The 22,145-nt window shown below is 42.1% G+C and overlaps 1 protein-coding gene across 1 annotated transcript; it reads left to right on the top strand.

The window, feature by feature from the left end:
* The first annotated feature begins 2,254 nt into the window (after positions 1–2,254).
* Positions 2,255–22,145, top strand: IPPK (inositol-pentakisphosphate 2-kinase). Its single transcript, XM_014307640.2, has 13 exons — positions 2,255–2,260; positions 7,149–7,274; positions 10,967–11,062; positions 11,806–11,872; positions 13,365–13,486; positions 13,859–13,948; positions 14,540–14,598; positions 14,951–15,023; positions 16,145–16,424; positions 17,628–17,778; positions 18,852–18,954; positions 19,446–19,525; positions 20,470–22,145. Exons 1-13 carry the CDS (start codon positions 2,255–2,257, stop codon positions 20,693–20,695), a joined length of 1,479 nt encoding a protein of 492 aa, XP_014163115.2. The 3' UTR covers positions 20,696–22,145.

Genomic DNA, 22,145 nt, shown 5'->3' with positions numbered 1-22,145 from the left:
AAAAGTTGAAAGTACTTCCAGTTCTGTGAATTAGCTGTGAAGCTTTTTATTGACACACACTTCCCTCAAGTTATTAGATTGGGTCAGCATCAAGGAATTTTAATTCTGTATTGGGATTTCAATTCAGTATTGTGCCAGTGGTTAGATGTAAAATTCTCTTGTGTTTCCCAGGTTTCTGCACTGAAAGGATGCTCTGAATGCAGAGTGGTTTAGTGCCTTCCATGAAGTGAAAGGGAAGGTGGCATTGGGTAGCAGGGCTGCATGTGGAGAGGAGAGAGAGCAGAAAGGCAGCAATTAAAACTTTTCTTGTAAGAGTGCCTTGAGTTTTGTAGGTGCAGATGGGGAAGCACAGCACGAGTGTGGATGGAGATAGCAGGCAGAAGCTCTGTGCTCTAACACTAATCCCATATGACAGTGATCATTTAACTGCAGCAGCAGCAGCACCTCTCTCCTCCCTGCAGAATACTTATTTATTTCAGAGGTGCTAACTTTTGCTGATAATGAGTGTTGGAGCAGACTTGTCTTTTGGTGACCTTCTTTGGAAATTCAAACTCTACTTTGGGTCTTTTTTTTTTTCATGTGTGTGTGACTTTTGAGAATGCTGAAGGCTATATCCATTGAAAATGTACAACCAATCCCAGTTTTGCAGTCAAGCTCAGGAGATCATTAGCCTTGATTAAAAATGATCCTGTTTTATTTTCTGGTTGGGTTCAGCACTGGCTTAAACTTGAATGAGTTCCTTTTGCAGTTGAGATCAAGTTGTTATCTCAAAAATATTTCTTTTTTGTCTGTTACAAGTGCTTGTAATGCAGTGATGGAGTTTCTGTGCCTTTTCTGTATCTGCCCTCACTGACAGTGGCTGTGGGTTGGTTGCTTTGGGTAAAGCTGACCCAAAGCTGTGTAGGAGTGCTCAGTCTAAGAGCCTGCTTTATTCACTCTTTTGGTTCTTCCTCCCTCCCAGCTTTTCAGTGGATTTGTCTGTGACATGGAATAAAGTGTCAAGGATGTGTTCTGACCTCCTGCAAGTGTCCTCCCCAGCCTGCTTTTGCTCAGGAAGGAGCAGAGTCACTGGATTCTGCATGAGCACAAGGCTGGCTTAGGTGCCTTCTGGTTGACTTGTTCTGGATGCTGAGGATTATTCACTTGTTCTAACTGTCCATTTAATTATTTAACTTCATTCTAATCCCTTTTACTGTTTTGACTCTGTATTTCCTCCCCCCATTAATAATTTCCTGGAATGCCTGGTTTCCCCTGCATACCATCAGATGACTTGGCAGCTTAAAGCTGGTGAGAGTGTGCTGCTGATGGAGGAGGCTTTAGAGCAGCTTAAAGGGAGGGAGCTTAGGATGTGTTTTTATGTTCTGATTGCTACAACTCACCTGTCTGACAGATGGATGAGGTATTTGATGTGCTTTTAAATGTTAAGGAGCATTTTTCCTTGTTTCACAGCAAGGACATGAGGGCCATGTGCTGTGCTACCCAGGCAGTGCCAATGCACACTGAGGGCCAGGCATCAATGGGTTTATTCATCCTGCTCTCTCTCTGGTATGTGTTTCCACCTCATAGCAGTGGGTGTATCACTTGATATCATTTCAGGTGCTCTGATTAGCTGCTTTGGCTGAAGGGCAGACATTTCCTTCTCGCTCTTGCAGAGTGCAATCATTAAATTCTCTTGGAATTGGTACCATCTGTGCATTGCAAGGTTATAGAAGCTTAGCTATAAAGTGAAACCTGAGGTAGTGCTTGACTCTCATGGGAATCAAGATCATAACCAAGCAGAAAAAAAAGATTGTAATGAGCACCTGAAGTCTGATGCAAGCTGTGTGCTAAAGAAAACAAGTGTCATGGGGGGTTTGCTTTCAAATAAGGGTTTGGCATATTGAATGGTGTAAAGCCAGATGCCATGTCAGAGATCCTTTATTCACGTTAAGAAATAAAACCATTGTTCTTCAAGGACTCCTGTGCTAAATAAAAGAGTATTGTTCCTATTTCTGAATGCTTCTTTGCACTATGTGTGAGCAATTGCTAAACTTCCTCCATACTGGCAGGAAATGTAGCTTTCCTCACTTTGTTTTGTGTGATCTTATCCACCTTATGTAGAAAAAACTGAGTTGGAAAACAATTGTGTATGATACTACCAGTGTATTTCATTCAAAAGCTGCAAAATTTTCTAGTACTTAGTTTGTTTCCATCTCTCATAACCCTTCACATTGCACAGCACACTGACCTTCGAAAATGTCTTGTGTTGAGTACCATGAAGGTAAGCTTTGGCTGAAGTGCCTGGGCACTATGGTGGGCATGTTTTCACTGAGTTCCACCATTTCTCAGAAGCACAATCTCTCCCTGTCACTGTCTTTTCTGAAATGTGAAGATAACACTTCTTTGTCCATTTTCCTCCTTCCCAGAAATTGCATTTCCTGAACAGAAAACCATTGTTTTCTGTTCAAGTCCCTAAAACTAGAATTGGAATTGAAGGGGTTGTGGGATGTAGGGGAATTGGAATTGTAGGGGTTGTGGAATTTTAAAAGTCAGAATAATTTTTTAGTTTGGAAATAGTGCATGCAGCTGCATTGTGCTACTGCAGGAATAGCTTAATATCACCTAAACAATTCCATAGTTCATGTAGAGTAGCCTTGGAGCTGTCAATAATCAATATTTGCATATCACTGTGTTCAGTTTGTCTCTCTCCTTGGATTGAAAATCAGAATGTACTTTCTGTAGGTGCCATTGCTGTAGGTTGTTGTAAACCCACAATGATTAGGTAGCACTGAATAACCTCAGTGGTAGGTCTGGCATCCTTAAGCTGTGTTTGATAAGTTCTTGGTAGCTCTTCAGGGTCAGCAAAACAGTGAATTAAGTAATCAGGTATAAAGAAATTCAGAGCCTTTACAGACACTATTTTCTCCAAAAGTATTTGACTTTGTATCTTCATCTCCTTTGGCAGTGGCTGGTGGTGGTGTGTGAAATTAGTTGCAAAAAATAGCAGAGTAAAAATTGTAGAGAAGATTTGTTACCAGTCTTGGAGAGTGTTTCACCCGTGTTTATAATTGGAAACTTGTGACTTTAATATGCACAAGTTTAAAAGAAAGATGGGTTTAGCTACTCTGTTTCTGTATTGTGTGCCTTTTTAAGCAGCTGGTAGGTAACTTTGTCATGTAAAATTGCAAATAGTGCCTGCAAAAACACTGGTGAGTTTTTAGATGCCAGAATTTATGAGGTGTTGTGGAGTGAGGAAGATGATGGGTGTGGGAAGGGGGGTGGAGTTCCTTTTGGGAATTAAAAAGTTGCTTCTCAGAGTCTTGTTCTCTACCAGTGGATCTTGCATATGTGAGCCCAAGTTGGGAATCGAGGAGATGAGAATCTTTTCCAGTTTGGAAGGAGATGTCAGAGTAGTGCTTTGCCTCCAGACAAAAGCAGTTAATGTGTGCTGCTTAGAATAATATTAGAGTAATAACAAATGACGTGAACCTGCTTATTTGGAGAAGGAGAAGCTGATGTTTCCCAGGCTTTGTGTTTGGACAGGCTAATTCTTTGTGGTTTTGGACAGAAACTTATTTTAAACCTGCGTGAGCAGAGGGAAAATACACATCTTTCTGTATATCTAAGCAATCTTACCAGCAGTTGAGCTAATTTAAATTTTCCTTATTTCTTTCACTGCCACCAACTCTTATCTAGATTTTTGTTACTAATGTTCCAAGAGACCTGAAAAAAATCATGACGCAAACGAGGTTGTTCCCTGAAGGGGAATATCCAGATTATAGATTTGCCCCAGTTGTGTTTAACTTCTAAAAACTCTCCAGTTCAGGAGGCCTGCATTTTATGACAGTGAGGTCATCGAATAAGGTCATTATCAAACACCAAGCTGTAAAGAAACAAATGTAAGCTTTTATCCTGGTTTCATAATTCTACTGCCTAATCCAAAGTACCTGGATTGATTCCAGTCATATTTTGGCTGAGCTACCAAGGATTACTTTATTTTTTGGATTTTTATTGAGTAAGATTAATATAATAGCTGTAGTAACTGCTCTGGAGAATAAAAGTTCTCACAGGTAAGCTTTTGGGGACCAAGCCCAGGACACACGAGGACAAGAGCTGTGTGTACACATCCCGCTGCTCTGTGATGCCACCGATTTTGACTATTTTCACAGCTCCTTCTCTCCTTATTGGCAGTCCTTAACTTTGTTCTGCTCTAAGCCAAACAATTGTGTGCTGATGGGGTGCTAAAGAGGTGTTTGCCTTTCTTGGTGGGGCTGTAGCTGCGGGCTGCAGACTCCAAACGCCGTGGTTGGGGATGGAGCTGCCCCAACACCTCTGGTTACATCATCTCCAGCCCAGCGCTTGTGGAAGTGTCTTAGAGACACAAGTTTTGGTATCCTTGTTGCTAGTGTTTGTTTTCAGTTTTCCATAACAATTGGGAAGGGTTGTTGTTGTAGGCCTAGGATGGGCCTGGAGCCACTAAGAACATTGTTATCATCAAGCTGCTCATGTGAAAGTTGTCCTTAAATTCCTTATTTGAGAGTGAGAGCTGTAGTGTGTGATGTTCTGATGGGTGGGTTATTTTTAGTCTTTTGTCACTAAATGGAGACTGAACATATGCAGGGATTAAAAAAATTGTAGAGAATTCTTCCTTTGAATTCATTATTTTTCTAACTTATCTTGCATGAAAAGATAGGAAGCCTTTTAATGTTGTATGTGTTACATTTACCTACATCCGTGCACTGTTTCTTTTCTTCTCCTTTGCTTGCAGCCTGCTTTTTTCATCTTTTTATCTCTCTGGGACTGTTACCCAGCTCACTGAATACTCTGCTGGTGCCAGGTGCCTCTGTGAGCCCTTCCACTGGCTGTGAGAGGGAAATGCAGGGAGCATTAGGATGTAGTTGAGCTGATTCTCAAAGTGCTAAGGAGTAGTGACAGCCTCTTCAGAGATCCATTCCCTTTGGAATTTGGGTCATTCTTGTGCATGCAGATAAGTATGGCACATATTTGATGTTCAATCTGTAAATATACAAAAATTGAAGGCATTTTAAGATAACTGACAAAAAACCTCATGGCAACAACCACCCACAATATTTCCAAGTAAAGAATCAGCCAAGTGAATCAGAAATGCAATAGCATGAAAAATGTGGGCCAATATTTTTGGTGGTGATACTTCTGAAGCAGTTGGCACCTGTGACATCTGATGGATTAACCTTGGTGCTGTGTAACTGGTATTGAATGCACAAAGGGATGTATCTAGCTGGAAACTTGCCTCAAAACAGGAAAGGAATGTTTGAAGGGTTTTTTTGATGTTTGGATTTGGGGTGGATCTTTGTTTGTTTGGTGATGGTTTTGTTTTTTTTTTTTATTTCCTCTAATCATCTAATGGTCTTACTGAAATGTAGTTTGGGCTGGCTGGTTTAAGTGCATCTATGAAGTTTGTTTGAACAGTGCTGTGTTTCCTTTTGACATCTTTAGGCCAGCAACATGTTCTTCTTTTGCCATATGTAATTTTGGTCATTTTGCCAAATCAGAAATGACTGGCTGATGAACAAATACTGTCCTGAGTCAGGTTTTCCAGAGCACTGGTTGGAATCTTGGCTGGGAACTGATTAAAAGATAAATATCTACACTAGCCTTGAAAGATTACAGAATCATGTTTCTCAATGGATTGGAAGTGGTAATCAGATCACTCCATCACTGATCCACTTACCAATGAATAATTAAAGCAGGAGACCTAAATGGTTGAAGCACTGTAAGAATAACCCACTGCACACAGAGCCACAGGCTCCTCAGGCCTGGGCTCTGTTACCCATGTGTAGGGCATAATGACAGAGAGAGAGGAAGTGTCACCAGGCATCTTGGCAAATCCAGGGGACTGTAATTCCCACTCTGGGAATCTTGTGGGATGTTGTTTGCTGTTGGGGCATTCATCTTGCAGGACAAATCAAATTAACAGCAAAGTATCCTTTTATGTGAGAGTGCTTTCCAGATGTGGGTGAACGTTGAGATTTATGGTGGTGTGAGGCTTTATAGATCTGGAAGGGGCCTTGTCTGGCTTTCAGTGGCAATGTCTGAACCTGGATCCACTTTTGTTATTGTTTTGGGTGGCACACTGTCATTAGTTTTGCTTGTTTCCTCTTTCAATGTTAGTAATTAAAGGCATCTGCAGCTTTCTCCCTCAGCATGTGCAGAAACAGCTTTCAGCTCTGAAACATGGAATAGATCTGGTGCTGTCATGCTATGGGAAGCTTTTTAAGGCAAATCATTTGGAAGGGAAAAAGCTTGGATTCCATAAGGCTGAAGTGCATCTGGGACATTTTGTCTGCATTGTCTTTGTCAGCAAATCTGAATGTACTTCTGTGGTAGTGCTTTAAATGGATGTAATCCTTTTTGGTGTGTTTTGGGAAGGCCCAAATGGAGACAGACTGGCTAAGAGGTAACTCTGGAAAACAGAGCTTGTCTCTACCTTCTGTGGTGCCCAGTATTGTACCCATTGTACCTGAATAGGCTGAACTACATCAGTGGAAGTAAATATCTCTGGTATCAGCTATTTAGGTAGACCAGAGGCAGGGCTGTTGTTGCCTTTTAAGGTTGCAGGTGCTTAACACTGTGTCAGACATTGATTTTAGTTTGTAAAGTGCCAAGCTTTTTGAATCCTTACAAAACTGATAAGAATTGTAAGAATTACAAACAAATAGTGAGTTTTTCTATGGTTTTAAGGTAAAACATTTGGACACCTGCTATATTTGTTCCTGTGTTATATATTTACTCCACAACAGGTTTAGTTTAGGGTTGAGTTCAGCTGTGTAGCTGCTGCTGGTAACTGGTAAGTGTGTCCTTAATAATTAGTAATGCTCTGCTGATACTGTAAGTGAAATGGGCCTTGTGTCCCTTTTGGGGAGCTTTGGTGCACAAATGCCAGGGTCGGGGTGTTTGTGGTTCCATGTGAGCTTTCCAGATTTTCAGAGCAGTGCTGTAAGCTGGGGGAGCATTTCCCTGCTGTACTTGGTGACTGGAAATGCAGAGTGGCTGCCTCGTTCAACTGAAGGCAGAGCTGGCAGCAGACATTGCTGTGTTTGATTTCAGCTGGTGTATTTGATTTCAAGTTGAGTGAAATAACCATCTAAAATGTGCTTTTTTGTTTGTTTTTTTTTCCCTTAATTTCTCAGAGAGGTGCGTTGGGGAGTCAGACAATTGTGGTGTTTATAAATGCTAATGCATCCCTGTTCTTTCCTGTTTTCCTCCAGCGCTGTGTGGTGCTACGGTTCCTGAAGTCCCCCCCCAACCAGAACAAGGTAAGATTTAAACCTGTCCTGAATGCCCTTGGGTAAACTAATAGCCAGTGTGAGGAGAAACAAGAAACATGTGAAAGAGCTGCGGCTGGCAGGAGTAAGAACAAATGGCTGTTTTGAAATGTGCCTGTGTTTCAGGGGCTTTGGCAACAGGAGGAAATCTGAGGTTGCCTTATGTAACTGGGCTGATGTGAGTGCTGATACCACAGGCTCTGTGTGGGGCAGAGGGCAGAGCTTCCAGCTGTGGCACAGTGTAAATGTTCCATATCCACCTGTGGGAGCACAGGGATGCTGAGCAAGCAAGGAATTTTCCTGGCTGTGGGCAGGTGGGACAGAACAGGAGCAGCACACCTGGTGTCATGGTCAGGATCTGCCGTTGACCCCCTGTTCAGGAGCTAAAAAGCCACGGAGTCTGAGCAAACACATGAAATGTTCACAGAAAACCTTTGTCAGTGGGTGACTGAGTGTCCTAGCTTTTACAATCTCCCAGTTTCTTCCATGGTACAATAAGGTTTTCCTGCTTGAGAAGGAGCTGAAGTGAGTTACTTTAGATTTCTTTTAACAGGGATAAAAAATGATAAAAAAAACAAAGGTGGAACATAAACACAGTGTTCCAAGGAAGAAAAATGAGAAAAGAGAGCACAAGGTTCAAATTCTTTCATTTCCTCAGCTTGAGAGGAATCTTTAGGGTGTGTTACCTGAGAGATACAGGGCATGGTTTGAGTTTCAGCAGCCCCTGAACCATGGCTATGTGAGGCACAGGGACACATTGTTCTGATGAGGGGAGTACAGAAAACATTGGGCTCTACTGGGAACTGGTGTGTGCCTAATTTTAGGAAAAAAGAAACAAGGATGAATGTAAAATAAACATCTAGGAAGGACATTTCATTGCTTTAAATCAGGAAGATGAATGTGAAAAGCATTCAGTTTTACAAGGGACAAGTTGCTAAAGCAGAGGAAGGCAAAATTGGTGAACACAGCACATGTATGAGTTATTTGATGGTCTTTCTGCTGCTACTTAACTTGAAAAAAGATCTGGTAAAACCAAAGTACGATTCAAGTAGATTTTTGAGCTGCTTATATTGGCAGGATTTCAAAAATGTATCTTGTGCTTTGGTAGTAGCCCAAGATAATAATGTTTAGTGTTAACAAGAGCAGTGATGAGTCCAGAGCACCACAAGAAAGGAAACAGGGCTTATCTCAATTTTTAGTATAGCAGCAAAGGACAAACCACAACTTTATGTAAAAAGTCAGCCTGCTGCAGTTTAAGAAAGCAGAACACTGAATGCCTGCCCCTTTTCCTTTCTAGTTTTTCAATTTTTTAATTTTAACTTCAAAGAGATTGTTGCATAGTAATTGTTTTTAACAAATTGACAGAGTATGAGAGAATCACAAAGGAGGGCAGGAAGTGACTTTGCAGTTACCACAGCACTGAGGCTGGGCATGCACATTCCAGGGCTGCATTTAGGGAGAGCTGGCTCCAGCTCTGCATTTGCTTTGCATTGGGAATGTGTGGACTTGGTGATACACAATTCCCTCTAAACAGAAGGTTTTGTAATTTGAATATATTTACTTATTCTGGTGATTGATTTTTTTAAAGGACCATTTTTTCTAGGAGCAGAACAGAATAAATATTTTATTATCAGATCAGTAAACAAAGCCTGGAGAATCAGTTTTGAGATAAACTTGAACATAGCAAGAATGACAGGGAAAATGTTTTGGTTTATTTTTTTAGGAATAATCTGTATTCCTGACTTAAGCAAAATGAGTTAGGTTCTGAAGTGTTCTGTGTCTGTGCATGACATCACAGGTCATCCAAGGGAAACAATGCTGAAGGAAGAAGTTCAAGCAAAATATTTTCTAGTAATACACACACTGAAATTCAGATGTGAACAAATAGGTCTCAGTCTCTTCTGCTTAACTCCTTTGGGAAGGGTAAAGAAGTCTGGATGCTGCTTTGTACATTTAATTATCTGTTTAATTATGAATTTGGGATTAGATAATCCAGTAATTGAACAAGTTGGTATTATTGTGCATTGTAACCTTATTGTTATGGTTCAAAAAGACTCAATAATATAACTGGAGAGCTTGCATTGCTTGAATAGAAAGTCAAGTGTCAGCCTCAGGGAGTGCTTTTAATTGCATATTGCTATTTTAGTGTATGATCTTCTTCATGAAAGAATTAAAATTATTGTAGAAAGCCTATTTGAGTTTTGGTGAGTGAGCTGGCATTAATGATGGGTCCCTTCAAAAGCTTTTCATCTTAGTGGTTTTTGATGTTAAAAGGTGATGCCCACATAGCCTGTTAGTTGTTTTTTGTTTCATTTAGATATAGCAAATATACTTGCTCCTAAAGACATATTAAGCTTGATTTATAATTTTATGGTTGTATTGATCTTTTTAACTGGTGACTCTTTCCATGTAGTAAAAGTGACAGCAGTAAATTTAAATGCAATGCTTATTTCTCAGTCTGAGAGTCTGTGTGTGTAAGTTAACCCCAACCAAACACAAGCCTGGGGATGCTGTGTACGTCAGCAAACCAGGTCAGAACCATCTGTAAATGGGAATTAGCTGAGATTTCTGTTCCTGATGAGATGATGTAATGTGCCTTCTCACCACCCAGGATTTGTGTAGGTTAGGGAAGGGGCTTTTGTCATTTGTGTAAGTTAAAGAAGGGGCTGTTGTCATTTGTGATTAGTGCTGGATACGGTCTTTCCTCCTTTCTTTAGGCTATGTCAGTGTCTGGGTGTTGTCCTCTAATATTTTATTTCCTCTTACTCTGCTCTCTTTATATATTTTTTCTCCTGCTCTTGTTTTTCCTCTTTGATTTGCTAACACGTACCCAAGTGTTGCACTTTCTTTTCCTCTACTTAATCTTATTGTGAGGTTTTAAGAGTTGTTTTTGTTTGGGTGGTTTTTTTGTTTTGTTTTTTTTGTGTGTGTTACAAAAGGACAGAGTAGCTTGGAGGTTCTCTATTGTAACAATAAAACACCTTGCAGAGGAGCAGAGTGTGCTGGAGTGCTGGGAATGGGATCATGTTGCTGTACAGCCCCTTTGCTGGGAGTCTGTCCAGGTCTCACTGTGCAGTTGTCCCTGTCCTGCTTCCAGTACTCATGAGCTTCCTTTCTAACTTTTGGCATCTTGTCTCATAGAAAACCTTTCCTCATGAAATTACAGAATATCACATTAGAGTAAGATTTTTCACTGTGTGGGGCAGGATTTGGGACAGATGGCAGGCTCTGTACCTGTTCATGCCAAGGTTTGGAGTATGGCTCAGTCTTTGCAGCTGTTCTCTTCCCAATCTCCATGATGTGTTTTGTGACACTCCAGGCCTCTTCTGCTCTGCAGCTGCTGGGTGCCTCTTTGGGCTGCTGGAGTTCTCTGAGCTGTTTTAAGAATAATGGTCAGAGTCTTGAGCAGTCTCCCCTTGTTCCACCTTTGTCACTTTCTCTCTGCTTTGTCTCCTGAAACTGAAGAATCATCTTTTGTGACCATTTTTCTGTGTGTCCCAGCCCTGAGGAGGCAGTAGGGAAACAAATTTTCACCTTTGATGTGTCTGTTAGACTTCAGTGTGCCCTGACCTGCCAAGCTCAGCAATGAAGTTATTTGTTAAATCACTGACCAGGATGTGTGTGTGTTCTGGAGGGTTTTTATTGTTATTTTGGAGTTCAGTTACTGCATTTCTGTTTTCCAGACTCCAGAGGAAATACTACACCATCTGCAGAACATTGTGGACTTCGGAAAACATGTGATGAAGCAGTTCTTTGGGGAGAACTATGTTCACCATGGGGTAAATGATTTGTTTTTACAATAAATGGCTTAGGCATTGTAAACACTGAAGTGTTTGGGGGAACACTGAGTGCCAGTGAAAGGAACTAACAGGGTTTGCACACAGGAAGCATTTGGATGCAAACAGGAGCCTGCTCTGTGCTGAGGAGGTGATTGGGTTGTACTCAGGGCTTTGGCTGGTGAAAAGTGTGGTCATTTCTCTGCTCTGCCTAAGGCAAGAGGGGTGTGTGTGAGAGAGAGAGATTTTTAACTGCAAAACAAGGGGAGAAACCTGGTTCATATAAATTGTTGAGGTTTCTGTGCAGTCAGGGGTCACCTTTTCCCTTGCTCTGTTCTTCGGGGCAGCCAGATCTTGTTCACTGAACACCAGATCAGTGAAAAAGTTACAGCTTCACCTGGAACTGAGTTACACAGTTCTGCCAAAGAAGGGTTGGGATGTGAGACATGGGACTTTTTCACTTGTGGAAAGGGCAAAGTGATGCAGGTTCCTTCACACACATTAAACTTGCACTGAAAATGCTCTTTGCTATGCATTTATTTAAATGAGTGCTTGGTTTTTATAGAGGAGCAGGTGTTACATGTGATTGCAGGTAGAGGTGTTCACAATGAATCAGAGGGAGAAGCTGCTGACTGCAGACTTCAGTGTGCTGTGTGTAACCACTGAACTTTGCTGCTCCGTTTCAAGACTCCCAAACTGGGTATTAATTTTTGCATTAAAATGTTTTCTTTTTTGTTCCCCAATAGGAAATTATTCAACTGCCTTTAGACTTTGTAAGACAGCTCTGTTTGAAAATCCAGCCAGAGAGGCCAGGTAAGTGCCAGGGGTGGGATTAGAAAGGGGCTTCCTCAATGTAAAGCATTTTCCTTTGTTCTAAAGTAAAAAAAGCATCACACTACAGAATATAAGGAAACTTTTTTTAATATTTAGACAATGATAAGTTGAAATTTTGTTGTGGAAAAAATGCATTCTGTTCTGGAATTAAAAGTAGTATGTGATAGCTCTAAAATAGGCAAAGAGATTGGCCCTTGTGGTGTCTTATGTTCCCAAAAGTTCCTGAGAATGGCCAGAAACTCCTGCTTTAGCAGAACTCCTTGAAGATAAATACAGTGTTAAATCAAAGTACTGTAGTCAAGTGCTTTGATGCCTTTCATCCAGGAAAAAAAAAGGAATTAATTTACATGTAGTGAGCACAGGTCCACAGTGGCAGGAACCAGTGAGGAAAGTTGATAGTGTCTAATAAAAGTTAAAAACCCAATGATTCTCTGGTGGAAGGGAATGATAGAATTTAGTTTTATTTTTCCAAATTAATCTTAGTGTGTCCACAGCTGCTGGGGATTGCATTGTGCTTGTGGGGAAGTGTCCAGGTGCTTCACAACAGTGAATCTCACTGTCCATTTTTAGCAGGAATTTTTTTTAAGCCTCGAGGATTTTTTTTTCAATGTTACTCTTCCCATAAGCCTGTGTAACATGCAAAAGAGCTTCTCTAATACTTCAGATTTCTGTGCCTTTCTGATTTGGCAAGTGGCTTTCAGCTGTGAAGGTGTGAAGGATGTACTTTTGCTTAAATTTAGAAAAAGAAAACAAACCTCAACATATTGCTGGAGACAGAAGGCTTCTTGCTCATCCTGGTGAAGCAGTATGGCATGACAGGCTGGTGCCTGGGGCTTTGGTTTCTCGGATTTATTTTTTCTATTGCAGTATATTTTTCATTTTTCTTAGCAGTGGAAACTGTAACAGGAACGTGTGTTCTGCATGTCTGTTTAGTAACAGGTACTTGAAAATCTGGGGCTGTGTGCTCTTGTTACCTTTGAGCTACAATCTCACAGACCTTTCTGTGTCCCAAAGGATGCACGTGGAGAGAGGTTATTCAAAGCATTTTTATGCAGAATGCCTCTTGAGTTTGTGATAGTTTTCAGATCCTTTTGACTCAGCTGAGGCTTGGTAGGTCATGCACAGTAAGCAAAGGGGAGATCAAATCTTTGAATAAATACAGGAATGAGTCACTTTACCTGTTGTTGGCCAATCCATTTCTTTGCTGTTTCAGGCCTCACCTTTCTTGGGCTGAGCTGGGAGCTGGCCATTAACAGCAGCTCTTGGGACAGTTTTGAGGGAACTGAAACCAGGCGCTGATAATGGGGAGGGCAACCTTGTGCAAATGCCTAATTGGCTGCAGCTGCTAAACCTGTGTCCTGTCCTTCCCCGCTCGTTCCCACGCCCCACCCGGTGACCGAGCCTGCTCCAGAGCGAGCAAAGGCCCCAGCGCTAATCTCCCTGTGGTGTTGTTTGTCCCCTGCTGTCGCAGAGTGTCGCTGTGACAAGGACATGGACACGCTGAGCGGTTACGCCATGTGCCTTCCCAACCTGACGCGGCTGCAGCCATTCCGCTTCTCCGAGCACCGGCCCATCCTCTGCATCGAGATCAAGGTGTGCAGGGACAGCCTCGGGCCACGCGGGTGTTTGTGTTCGTGCTGCGCTCTGGCCCTGCAGCGGTGGGGGAAGGCAGAGCTCACTGTTTCACTGGGACCCGTAGGAGGAAACAGCCCCCTCTCTCTTCCAATTCCCCATCTTTTGAAACTTGGGAAGTTCCCAGGTGTTATAGGCTTTTCTGTAGGCCACAGCAGTTTGGCATGTTGTTATTTTTTAAAATAATAGGGAGTAATTCAGCTTTTAAGTGCTGGAATTTTTTAAAATTAAAAAAAAATCCTTTAACTGGAAAGATTTGCAAATTATATGCCTTTATATTTCTATAGAGAGAGACATTTGTATTTACGATCTTATTTTGTTTGTTTGTTTTAGCCAAAGTGTGGCTTCATTCCTTTTTCCAGCCATGTTTCACAGGAGATAAAGCACAAGGTGTGTCGTTACTGTATGCATCAGCATCTAAAGGTAATTATTAAGTCACCCTGCTTCCCTTTGGCTGTACTGTGCTCTATTTGCTGTTCCAGGCTTGCTTTCCTGTTGAAACTTGCTCGAATCTCTGATATGACTAAAGCTCGTAGGAGGATACACAGCTGAGTTGCTGGGTGTGAATTTATTTAGTGAGAGATGGAACAAGTTCTGTGGGAAGCTGGAAGCAAACAAATCCAATATCAGCCTTTGGGACTATGAACGCCGTGATTGGGTCAACTCTGATGTGGAACTTCCTTCCCAGATCAGCTCCCCAAGTGCATTCTGTGACTGAGAACAAACAGCACGTAACAGGCATGGAGTTATGGACTTGTGCCTGCTGAGACTCTGGAATGGAGTGACTGTGACTCCCTGGGATTTAGCCTTTCTCCACTGGGAATGCAGTTTGAGTGACTTGAGTTAAAAATGACTGGGAAACACCCACAGTGGTCATGAATTTTGTGTTCAAGGTGGTTTAAATGTCCTGACCTCTGAAGGCAGGATGTCAGTGCCACAGACCTGGCTGTGAAAATGGGGGAGCAGCTGTTCCAGGCAGAGAGGGTTAACAGCAGTGCTCTGGGTTTTCCACAGGTAGCCAATGGAAAATGGAAGCGACCAAGTAAATATTGCCCGTTGGATCTCTTCTCAGGGTAAGGATTCTGTGGTTTTCCCCCCTTCCCCCCCAAAAAAATCCGCATTACAGCTTTCTTGCTTGGATTACTTTGCCTTTCACTGAGCTATTATGGATGATCAATGCTGGCTTGCCTGGACCTTTACAGTGATTATTTAATCTGCTATTTCCCCCTTACACCTATCTCAGCAATCAGAGCTGCCTTTTGCAGCATAACATTTCACCCAAGAGCTGTTTAGTGTACTCAGATCTGAAGTTCACTTTGCCTTTGCCATGACCTCAGTGTGAGTAATGTGCTCAGTGCATGTGCTCATGCCAGGTGTGAACATCCAAAGGCTGTGATGAAACATTCTTGGCTTTGTTTTCCCTAGAAATAAACAAAGAATGCACTTTGCTTTGAAGAGCTTATTACAGGAGGCACAGAACAACTTGAAAATATTTAAGGTAAAGTTAAATCTCTGCTTGCTTTTTTTGCCTTGGATTTTAAACAATTTGACTTGAGCATCTCAACACTCAAGATCTTTCAAACCTACCTAATCAGGCCATCACTGTTGGACCCCATCAAGAGAAGGAAATAGGGAAGTTCTTAGTTAGATTTCAGATGAGGACAGAGAAATAATAATTACCCAGAATTCACAGACTCAGAATATCCTGAGTTAGAAGGACCCATGGGGATTGTCCAAGTCCAACTCCTGGCCCTCCTCAGACACCCCAACAACCCCACCCTGTGGCTGAAAGCATTTTCCAAATGCTCCTGAAGCTCTGGCAGCCTTGGGGATTCCCTGGGGAATGAATTAGTGGGAAGGAATCACTGAGGAGCAATTAAAAGAAAAGGACTCTTAAGGTGACCAAAGTTTTAAAACTTTATGTACTGCTTTAGGAAGAAGGAAATGGAGAACTTGGCATGTTGCTGCAAATACTTTGTTTTAGATTCCTGTTAGAGCACTGATGCAGGCCTCACTGAGGAAGGAAAAAGTGGCATTCCATGACACGTAGGAAAAATATGAAGCAGTAACTGATGATTTGTGGAGATTTTCAGATTAATTCTAGGAAACAAGATTACTTCAATTTATTTCCAATATTAAATCAACTATATGAATTACTTAAACTTCTATGAGCTGCCCTCTTTTTGTACTAGTAAGCAGCTATCACACCTTTTCTATCCCCTTTCACAGCCTTCCTTTGCCAGTCTGGGCTGACAGAAAAGGGTGTTTCACACGGTGCTGTTTCACTGCTGACATGATTCAGAAAGAAGTGATAGGAAAATGTGCCAAGGATCATTCACCTGTATTGTTCTGATTCCTCACAGGCCATTAAGTTGGGAAAGTAGCACTTGATTTAAACAGTGGTTTTGGTTTTCATTCAGAGGTTGTTACTGCAGGTTCTGATTAGACTTAAGAGGACAAATCTTTAGGAGATTGGGAATATTGTGTGTCTGTATGCAGACTGTTAAGGTAATAACACTTTCCTATGCTTAAAATATTAGACCTGATGCTCTGAATATCTCAGTATGAAAAACTTGACTTCCTGATGTGCCTAAAGATTTCTTTTTCTCCTTGTTGCAGAATGGGGAACTAATTTATGGCTGTAAGGATGACCAGGACTGTGTCTGTGACTGGAATGAACTTGCTCGTCACCTAAAACCTTTCTTCTTCCCTTGCAACGGGCTGGCCAGCGGCCCCCAGTGCACAAGGACAGTTGTCAAGGAGCTGATCCACGTCATCACCATGGCGCTGCTGAGCAGCACCGACTCCTGCAGGGCAGGAGACATGAAGACAGTTCCCATTTCGCAAGGGAGAAGCTACTGTGAAGCAAGTGCTTTTAATAAGGAGCTAGTAAGAAATGGTAAGGGATAATGTTGTAAAAACTGTCCATCATTTACTGTTTGTGGAATCCCAGAGTGGTGAGGGTTGGAGGGGAACTGCACAGGCCACCCAGTCCAGTCCCCTGCCATGGGCAGGAGCACTTCCCACCAGAGCAGCTTTCTCAGAGCCTTGCCTGATGTAACAATTCAGATCTTTGTCTCTTGGTTATAAATACTGATATGAGAGTGGAAATGGGAATTCTGGTGGCATTTAAAAAAAGAGTTCTGAGCTGCGTAGCTGCCAGATAATTGTTGTTAATATAATGTGACGTTGTAGGGAGCACTTACAGCACTGTATCTAATAAATAAATAAAAATAAATTCAGGAGGTGGTACAGCAAAAAGGGAAGAAAATAGCAGTTTGAGCTGATAACAATCATAGGTATTCCAGATGAGTGGGGAATTTCCATGTTCCATGTATGTGATGAAGCTTTGGCTGGTTTATTACAACTCCTGTACTTTGCCTTTCTCTGCTGCTCCTGTCAACCCTCACCAGGGCACAGCTCATGTTCTTTTCTTCAGCTGCTCTTCTCCTGGTGAAGAGAGGTCTGAATACCAGAGGGAAGAGGGATGAGAAGTGAGAGCAGGAAAATTGTAAATTATGTTAATTCCTCAGTGCATAAGTTCTGTAAAACTCTAATTATTCAAGATGCTGCCAGTTATCCTAATTGTACAAACAGCACATTTCTTTCTCTGCTTTTGAGGAAGACCTTTTTCACTGCCCATGGTTTGTTGTAGTGCTGGAGAAGGAGCTGTCCTAGAGAAATTATAGCAAATACAATTCTTTACACTGTATAAAAAAGACCCCAGAGCTGAAATGCTAAATTACTGTCAGCAGTTGATACTGTTCAAAGTGAATTTGTGGTGCCTTCAAACTCAGATGAGAAATTTCTCTTGTGGACTCAAAATGAGGAGATTGCAGTGGGTGTGGGTGTGTTTTGGTGTTTGTTTTTTTTAGGTAGTTTGTAGAGTTGAATATCAGGTGTTTTCAGTCCCAGATGAGCTGTTTAAATGTGCAGGGCAGTACCTGCACCTTGCACTTTTGTTTGGAAACTGAAGTGTTTGGAGGTTTCTCCCTACCTGTGACTGGACAAAAAAGTATTTGGACTTTTAAACAAGCACATGTAATGGCAAATTGAAGTTAAAACTTGTGTCTGCCTTATTTTAAAATGCATTTTCTTCTAGGTAAACATAAGTTGGAAAGCTCTGGTTTACCGAGGGGTTGTCTCCTTTATAAAACCCTTCAGGCTCAGATGCTTGACATGCTGGATATTGAAGGACTCTATCCTTTGTACAGTAGAGTTGAGCAGTACTTGGAGGAATTCCCTGAAGAGAGGTAAGACTTGGTGGCTTTTCTTTGCAGTCCTGAGTAACCAGGGCTGCAGGCAGGATTGGCTCTGTGCCCACACTCTGTTCTGCTGTACAACCTTCCTTCATGGCACTGCACATTCTGAATTTCTACCTGAGCTTCCAGCTCATGTTGGTCACTTTGGCCTGGATTTTAAAGTAATGATTATGGAAAGTTCACAACAGGCTAAGAGAGGAGAACACTCTCTTAGTACTGGGGATTGTGTATTTGCAGAAAGGTGCACTGGAAGGGGTGGTTTCTCCTGTCCCCAGTACCTGCAGAGCTGGGAGTGTCTGCAGGGATAATGATGTTCTGCAATGATGAATGCAAGCTGCTGTGGTTTTTTTCTCAAATAAGGCTTATTAGTGTAATTATAATTGCTCCAAGCAGCCTCCACTGGGGTGCTGTTCCTCTCCTGTGCTCACACGAGGGCACTCTGGCTTCACTCAGGAGCTGCTGCTGCTTGTGCAGAGCACTGGAAAATGTGTTCTTGGATCTGTGGGGGTTTGTGTGGGACAGACTCCCCTGGGAGGGTTCAGCTGTTCAAAGGGGAAAAGGAGGAACCCAGGACACCCCCATTAGCACATGGTGTTGGAGCAGGGCCCTGTCAGATATGCCTTTGCCCCCAGTTTATACTTCTTATGTACAAAATAATATACATATAATAATATCTTGATATCTATTTTTATATATTTCTTATATATGTATTTTCAGCAAGGCTTCTGGAGCTCCTGCAGACTGCTACAAATTTTGAAAATTACCCATTTTTTTTGCAAAAACCCCATAATTTTGCAGTGGCAGAGCTGACAGTGGATTAAGAATGATTCATGTTTATAAAACTCCACACAAGCCAGATCCTAAGCAGCAGCAAATCTTGAGTGATTTGGGAATAGCAGGGACTGTTGTAATATTGGTTGGCAGTGGGTTAATACTTGGATATGTTTATCAGTGTTATTGTTGGGTTGTTCTAATCTGAGTGTCTGGGCTGCTGAGGAAACATCACACTGATAACCTGCACATCATTTTGGCTGTCTGTAAATCTTCTTTTAACATTTATTTAGAAGTACATTACAGATAGATGGACCTTACAATGAAGCATTTTATGAGAAGCTACTGGACCTTTCCCTGGAAGATGATGGGACAGTGGCATTTGCATTAACAAAGGTACTTCTCAATTTCTGCGGTTGTTTGGTCTGTCAGTGTTAATTAACCTGTTAATTAACCTGTCTCACTGAAAGGGCTGGATAATGGATGGAGGCAGCACTGCTGGTTTGTCAGGGTCTGTGCAGTTAAAATGCTTCATTGTGTCAGGGTGCATCTTCATAGCAGAAGTAGTTAAAAACAAGCTTGTAGCACCAGTTCCTGAGAGAAAAAGAAAACTGTTTATTTACTTTTTAAACTGAGGAAACATTTGCAGGAACTGGTGCTGTTTGGCCTTTAGGAGCACGATCTGCAGGAAATAAAGCTGACTCTTACACAGGATGCTGCAAAAGCACCTGCTCCTGCCAACCTTCTGTTCCAGAGAGAATTTCCTGCTCTTAAAGTGCCAACATACCAAGACAGGGAGTGCAGTGCTGCTTTTTGTAAGGAACAGGATGCTTTACTCAGGAAAACACCAATCTAAGAGAAAATGTGTGTTATTTTCTGTTGTACAGGTGCAGCAGTACAGAATAGCAATGACTGCTAAAGACTGCTCCATCATGATTGCCCTTTCCCCCTGCCTGCAAGATGAATGGTAAGAGCTGCCTGTACCTGCTTTGGAATGGCTCCAGTTGTTTAGAAATTGGGATGTTTGTACTGTTCAGGCAATTCAATCACTTTAAAAAAGTGTGGGATGTGTGTGGGGGTGGTGTGTCCAAATATTTGGCTGTGAGCATTTTAGTATAGTTCTGATTTAAGATATTTATATTTAGGACCCATGTCTCTTTCCAAAGAGTTTTAAGTTGATCAGAAGGATCAAAGTTTTGTATAACTAGGTACAGCTTTTCTGCCTTGGTGTTCTCATAGGAGAGATTTTTCAAGCTGAGTTGCCTTTAATGGCCTAGTTAGAATAAAACCAAGGCAAAAATCAAGAGGTGACAGCTTTGGCTGTCAGGCAGGAGGCTTTGCCACAATATTATCCCTTTTGGTTTGTGTCAGCACTGCTAATCTGTTCTTCTGCAGGGGGCTTTGCTTCACCAGAGCCCTTTTATTTTTAGAGAATGCTGTTTTCTACATTTGTCCTGCAGTTCTCCAGTGCAGTGTTAGTGATGGACATGACTTGTGCAATGGCTGACTTCACAACTCCTCCATCCCTTAGCATGCTTGGACAGCACACTAAATGTTTTATTACCTTGAGCCTCAGTAGGAGTTGCAGTCCTTTTCTGCTTTTGCTGTTAATAAGGCTGTTGCTTTGTATGCACCACCTAGAAACAGCTTAGATTTGCTAAATACAGTAAATGAGAGTAATGTTTGCCTTCAGCTGTGTGGAAGCTGAAAGGAAAACGAAGAGATGCCAGCAAGGTCCCATCAGGACTGGTAAAGCTGGAGTTTCCTAAGTGCTACATTAGCTGCAGTTTATTTTCTTGGGCTCCCACAAAAGTTCTAAGATAAACATTAGAGTCACTTCTGTAAAGGGACACATAAATTACAAATACTGGTTTCAGTGACTCAGATGTGCAATGTGGTTTTATTTTCCAGCTCTGAGCAAAGACCTGTGGTACTGACATCCAAATCCAGATTCACCTTCTCTGTTTCTGTGCTGGACCTGGACCTGAAGCCCTATGAAAGCATCCCCCACCAGTACAAACTCGATGGTGAAATAGTCAATTATTACCTGAAAAATGTACAGGCCAAAGAGGACCCAGTTATGTCCAACCTCTTCAAGGAGAATGAAGACTGCACATTAGTTCTCCATAAAGTGTAACCGTTCCCTTAAGGTTATTTTTATTCAAACACATGAGAAAGTGAAAGATTGTTGGAATACAGTTATGGTGATTTTTTTTCCTTTTCTGTTGTGTTCAGTGCATTTTTCAGCTGTGAATGTTTTTGCTTTATGAAATGATTTCTAATGGGTAATGCCTTCTCAGAGAGCTGGGATAGCACTAAGCCACATGTTTGCTAGATAACCTTAATGAATGTATTTAATGTGACAGAACAGGTAATGTGCCATACCTTGGAACTAGAGGACAGATCAAATTAATATGGAAAGTCTACTTCCTTAGAATTGAAAGAGCACAGAATTAAAGGTTTCCTGAAGTATTGCACTAACATAGAAAGCCTAATTACTAACAAGAGAATTACCTTGGACCCTGTGCTTTGAGTCTCCCTCATCCCTGCTAAAGGAGGGGATGCTCTGGCACAACCTGTACAACACTTTAGCATTAATCCACTGGAAATGCAACTATGCAGTGGCTGCTCTGTGGAACTGCCCTGGCACTGCAGAACATTTCAGTACTAATGCATGGACTAGGAACACCAGGCTGCCTCCAGCAGCTGTGTGATCACCTTGTATCTACCTAAAGCTTCTGAAACAAAGTGCAAAGGGTTAAGGTAAGCGACCTTGAGTTTTACATGATAGTTTGGCTTAACTCACCTGCCATGCTGGTTTTTTATTGTCTCTATACATGATATGCTGCTATTGGAGGTGAAACCGCAGCTTGCTCTTGCCTAATTTAAATTGAGCTCTAAGAAGAATATGTTCTGAGTTTTACAGGTCACTTCAGGTCTTTCAGATTGTGTCAAACATTGGCACTATTACACTGATGCCCCACACACTGCCTGGCATGAGCAGCTGCTTTCAGGCTCTTGTGCTGTAATGACACAGGAAAAAGGTGACAGAACCCCATTTTCTTCCCTGCAGTGGGTCAGTCTTGTGCCAGGGTGAACTTGTGGCAGTGCTGCAGATGAGCAGTGCTTTGTGCAGCTGAAGGCTGGGGAGGTGCTGCAGCAAAGCCATCCTCGGGGAAGATCCTGAGCTGGAACTGAAGGCTATGTCCAAACCTGAGGGTGCAGTGATAAAATCTGCAGCTCTGTTTCCCTCAAGGATCACAGCCCTGAATGGTGCAGAGACACTCCTCCAGCCCCAGTGAACAACTCTTACCTGGATACAGCCTGTGCTTACCAGTAATGGTGTTCAGGGTCCTAAAAACAGCTTTATATTGGGACCTCAGTGTAACCTTTGAATTGTTCCACTTTACCTGAAATTCAAAAATAGGACCCCTGTACCCTGGCACAACTCAAGGAAGAAAAGTGAAACACAGAGCCACCACTGTCCCTGTGCCAGAGACCTGAGCTGGCAGTGCTGGCACCCAGTGCCAGGAGCCCTTCTGGGGCAGGGCCTGAGCTGTGAGACTACAACAGTGCAATGAGCTGGC

This window comes from Geospiza fortis, unplaced genomic scaffold (assembly GCF_000277835.1).
Source record: "Geospiza fortis unplaced genomic scaffold, GeoFor_1.0 scaffold78, whole genome shotgun sequence".
Classification (NCBI taxonomy): domain Eukaryota; kingdom Metazoa; phylum Chordata; class Aves; order Passeriformes; family Thraupidae; genus Geospiza; species Geospiza fortis.
This window is presented reverse-complemented; position numbering and strand designations above follow the sequence as displayed.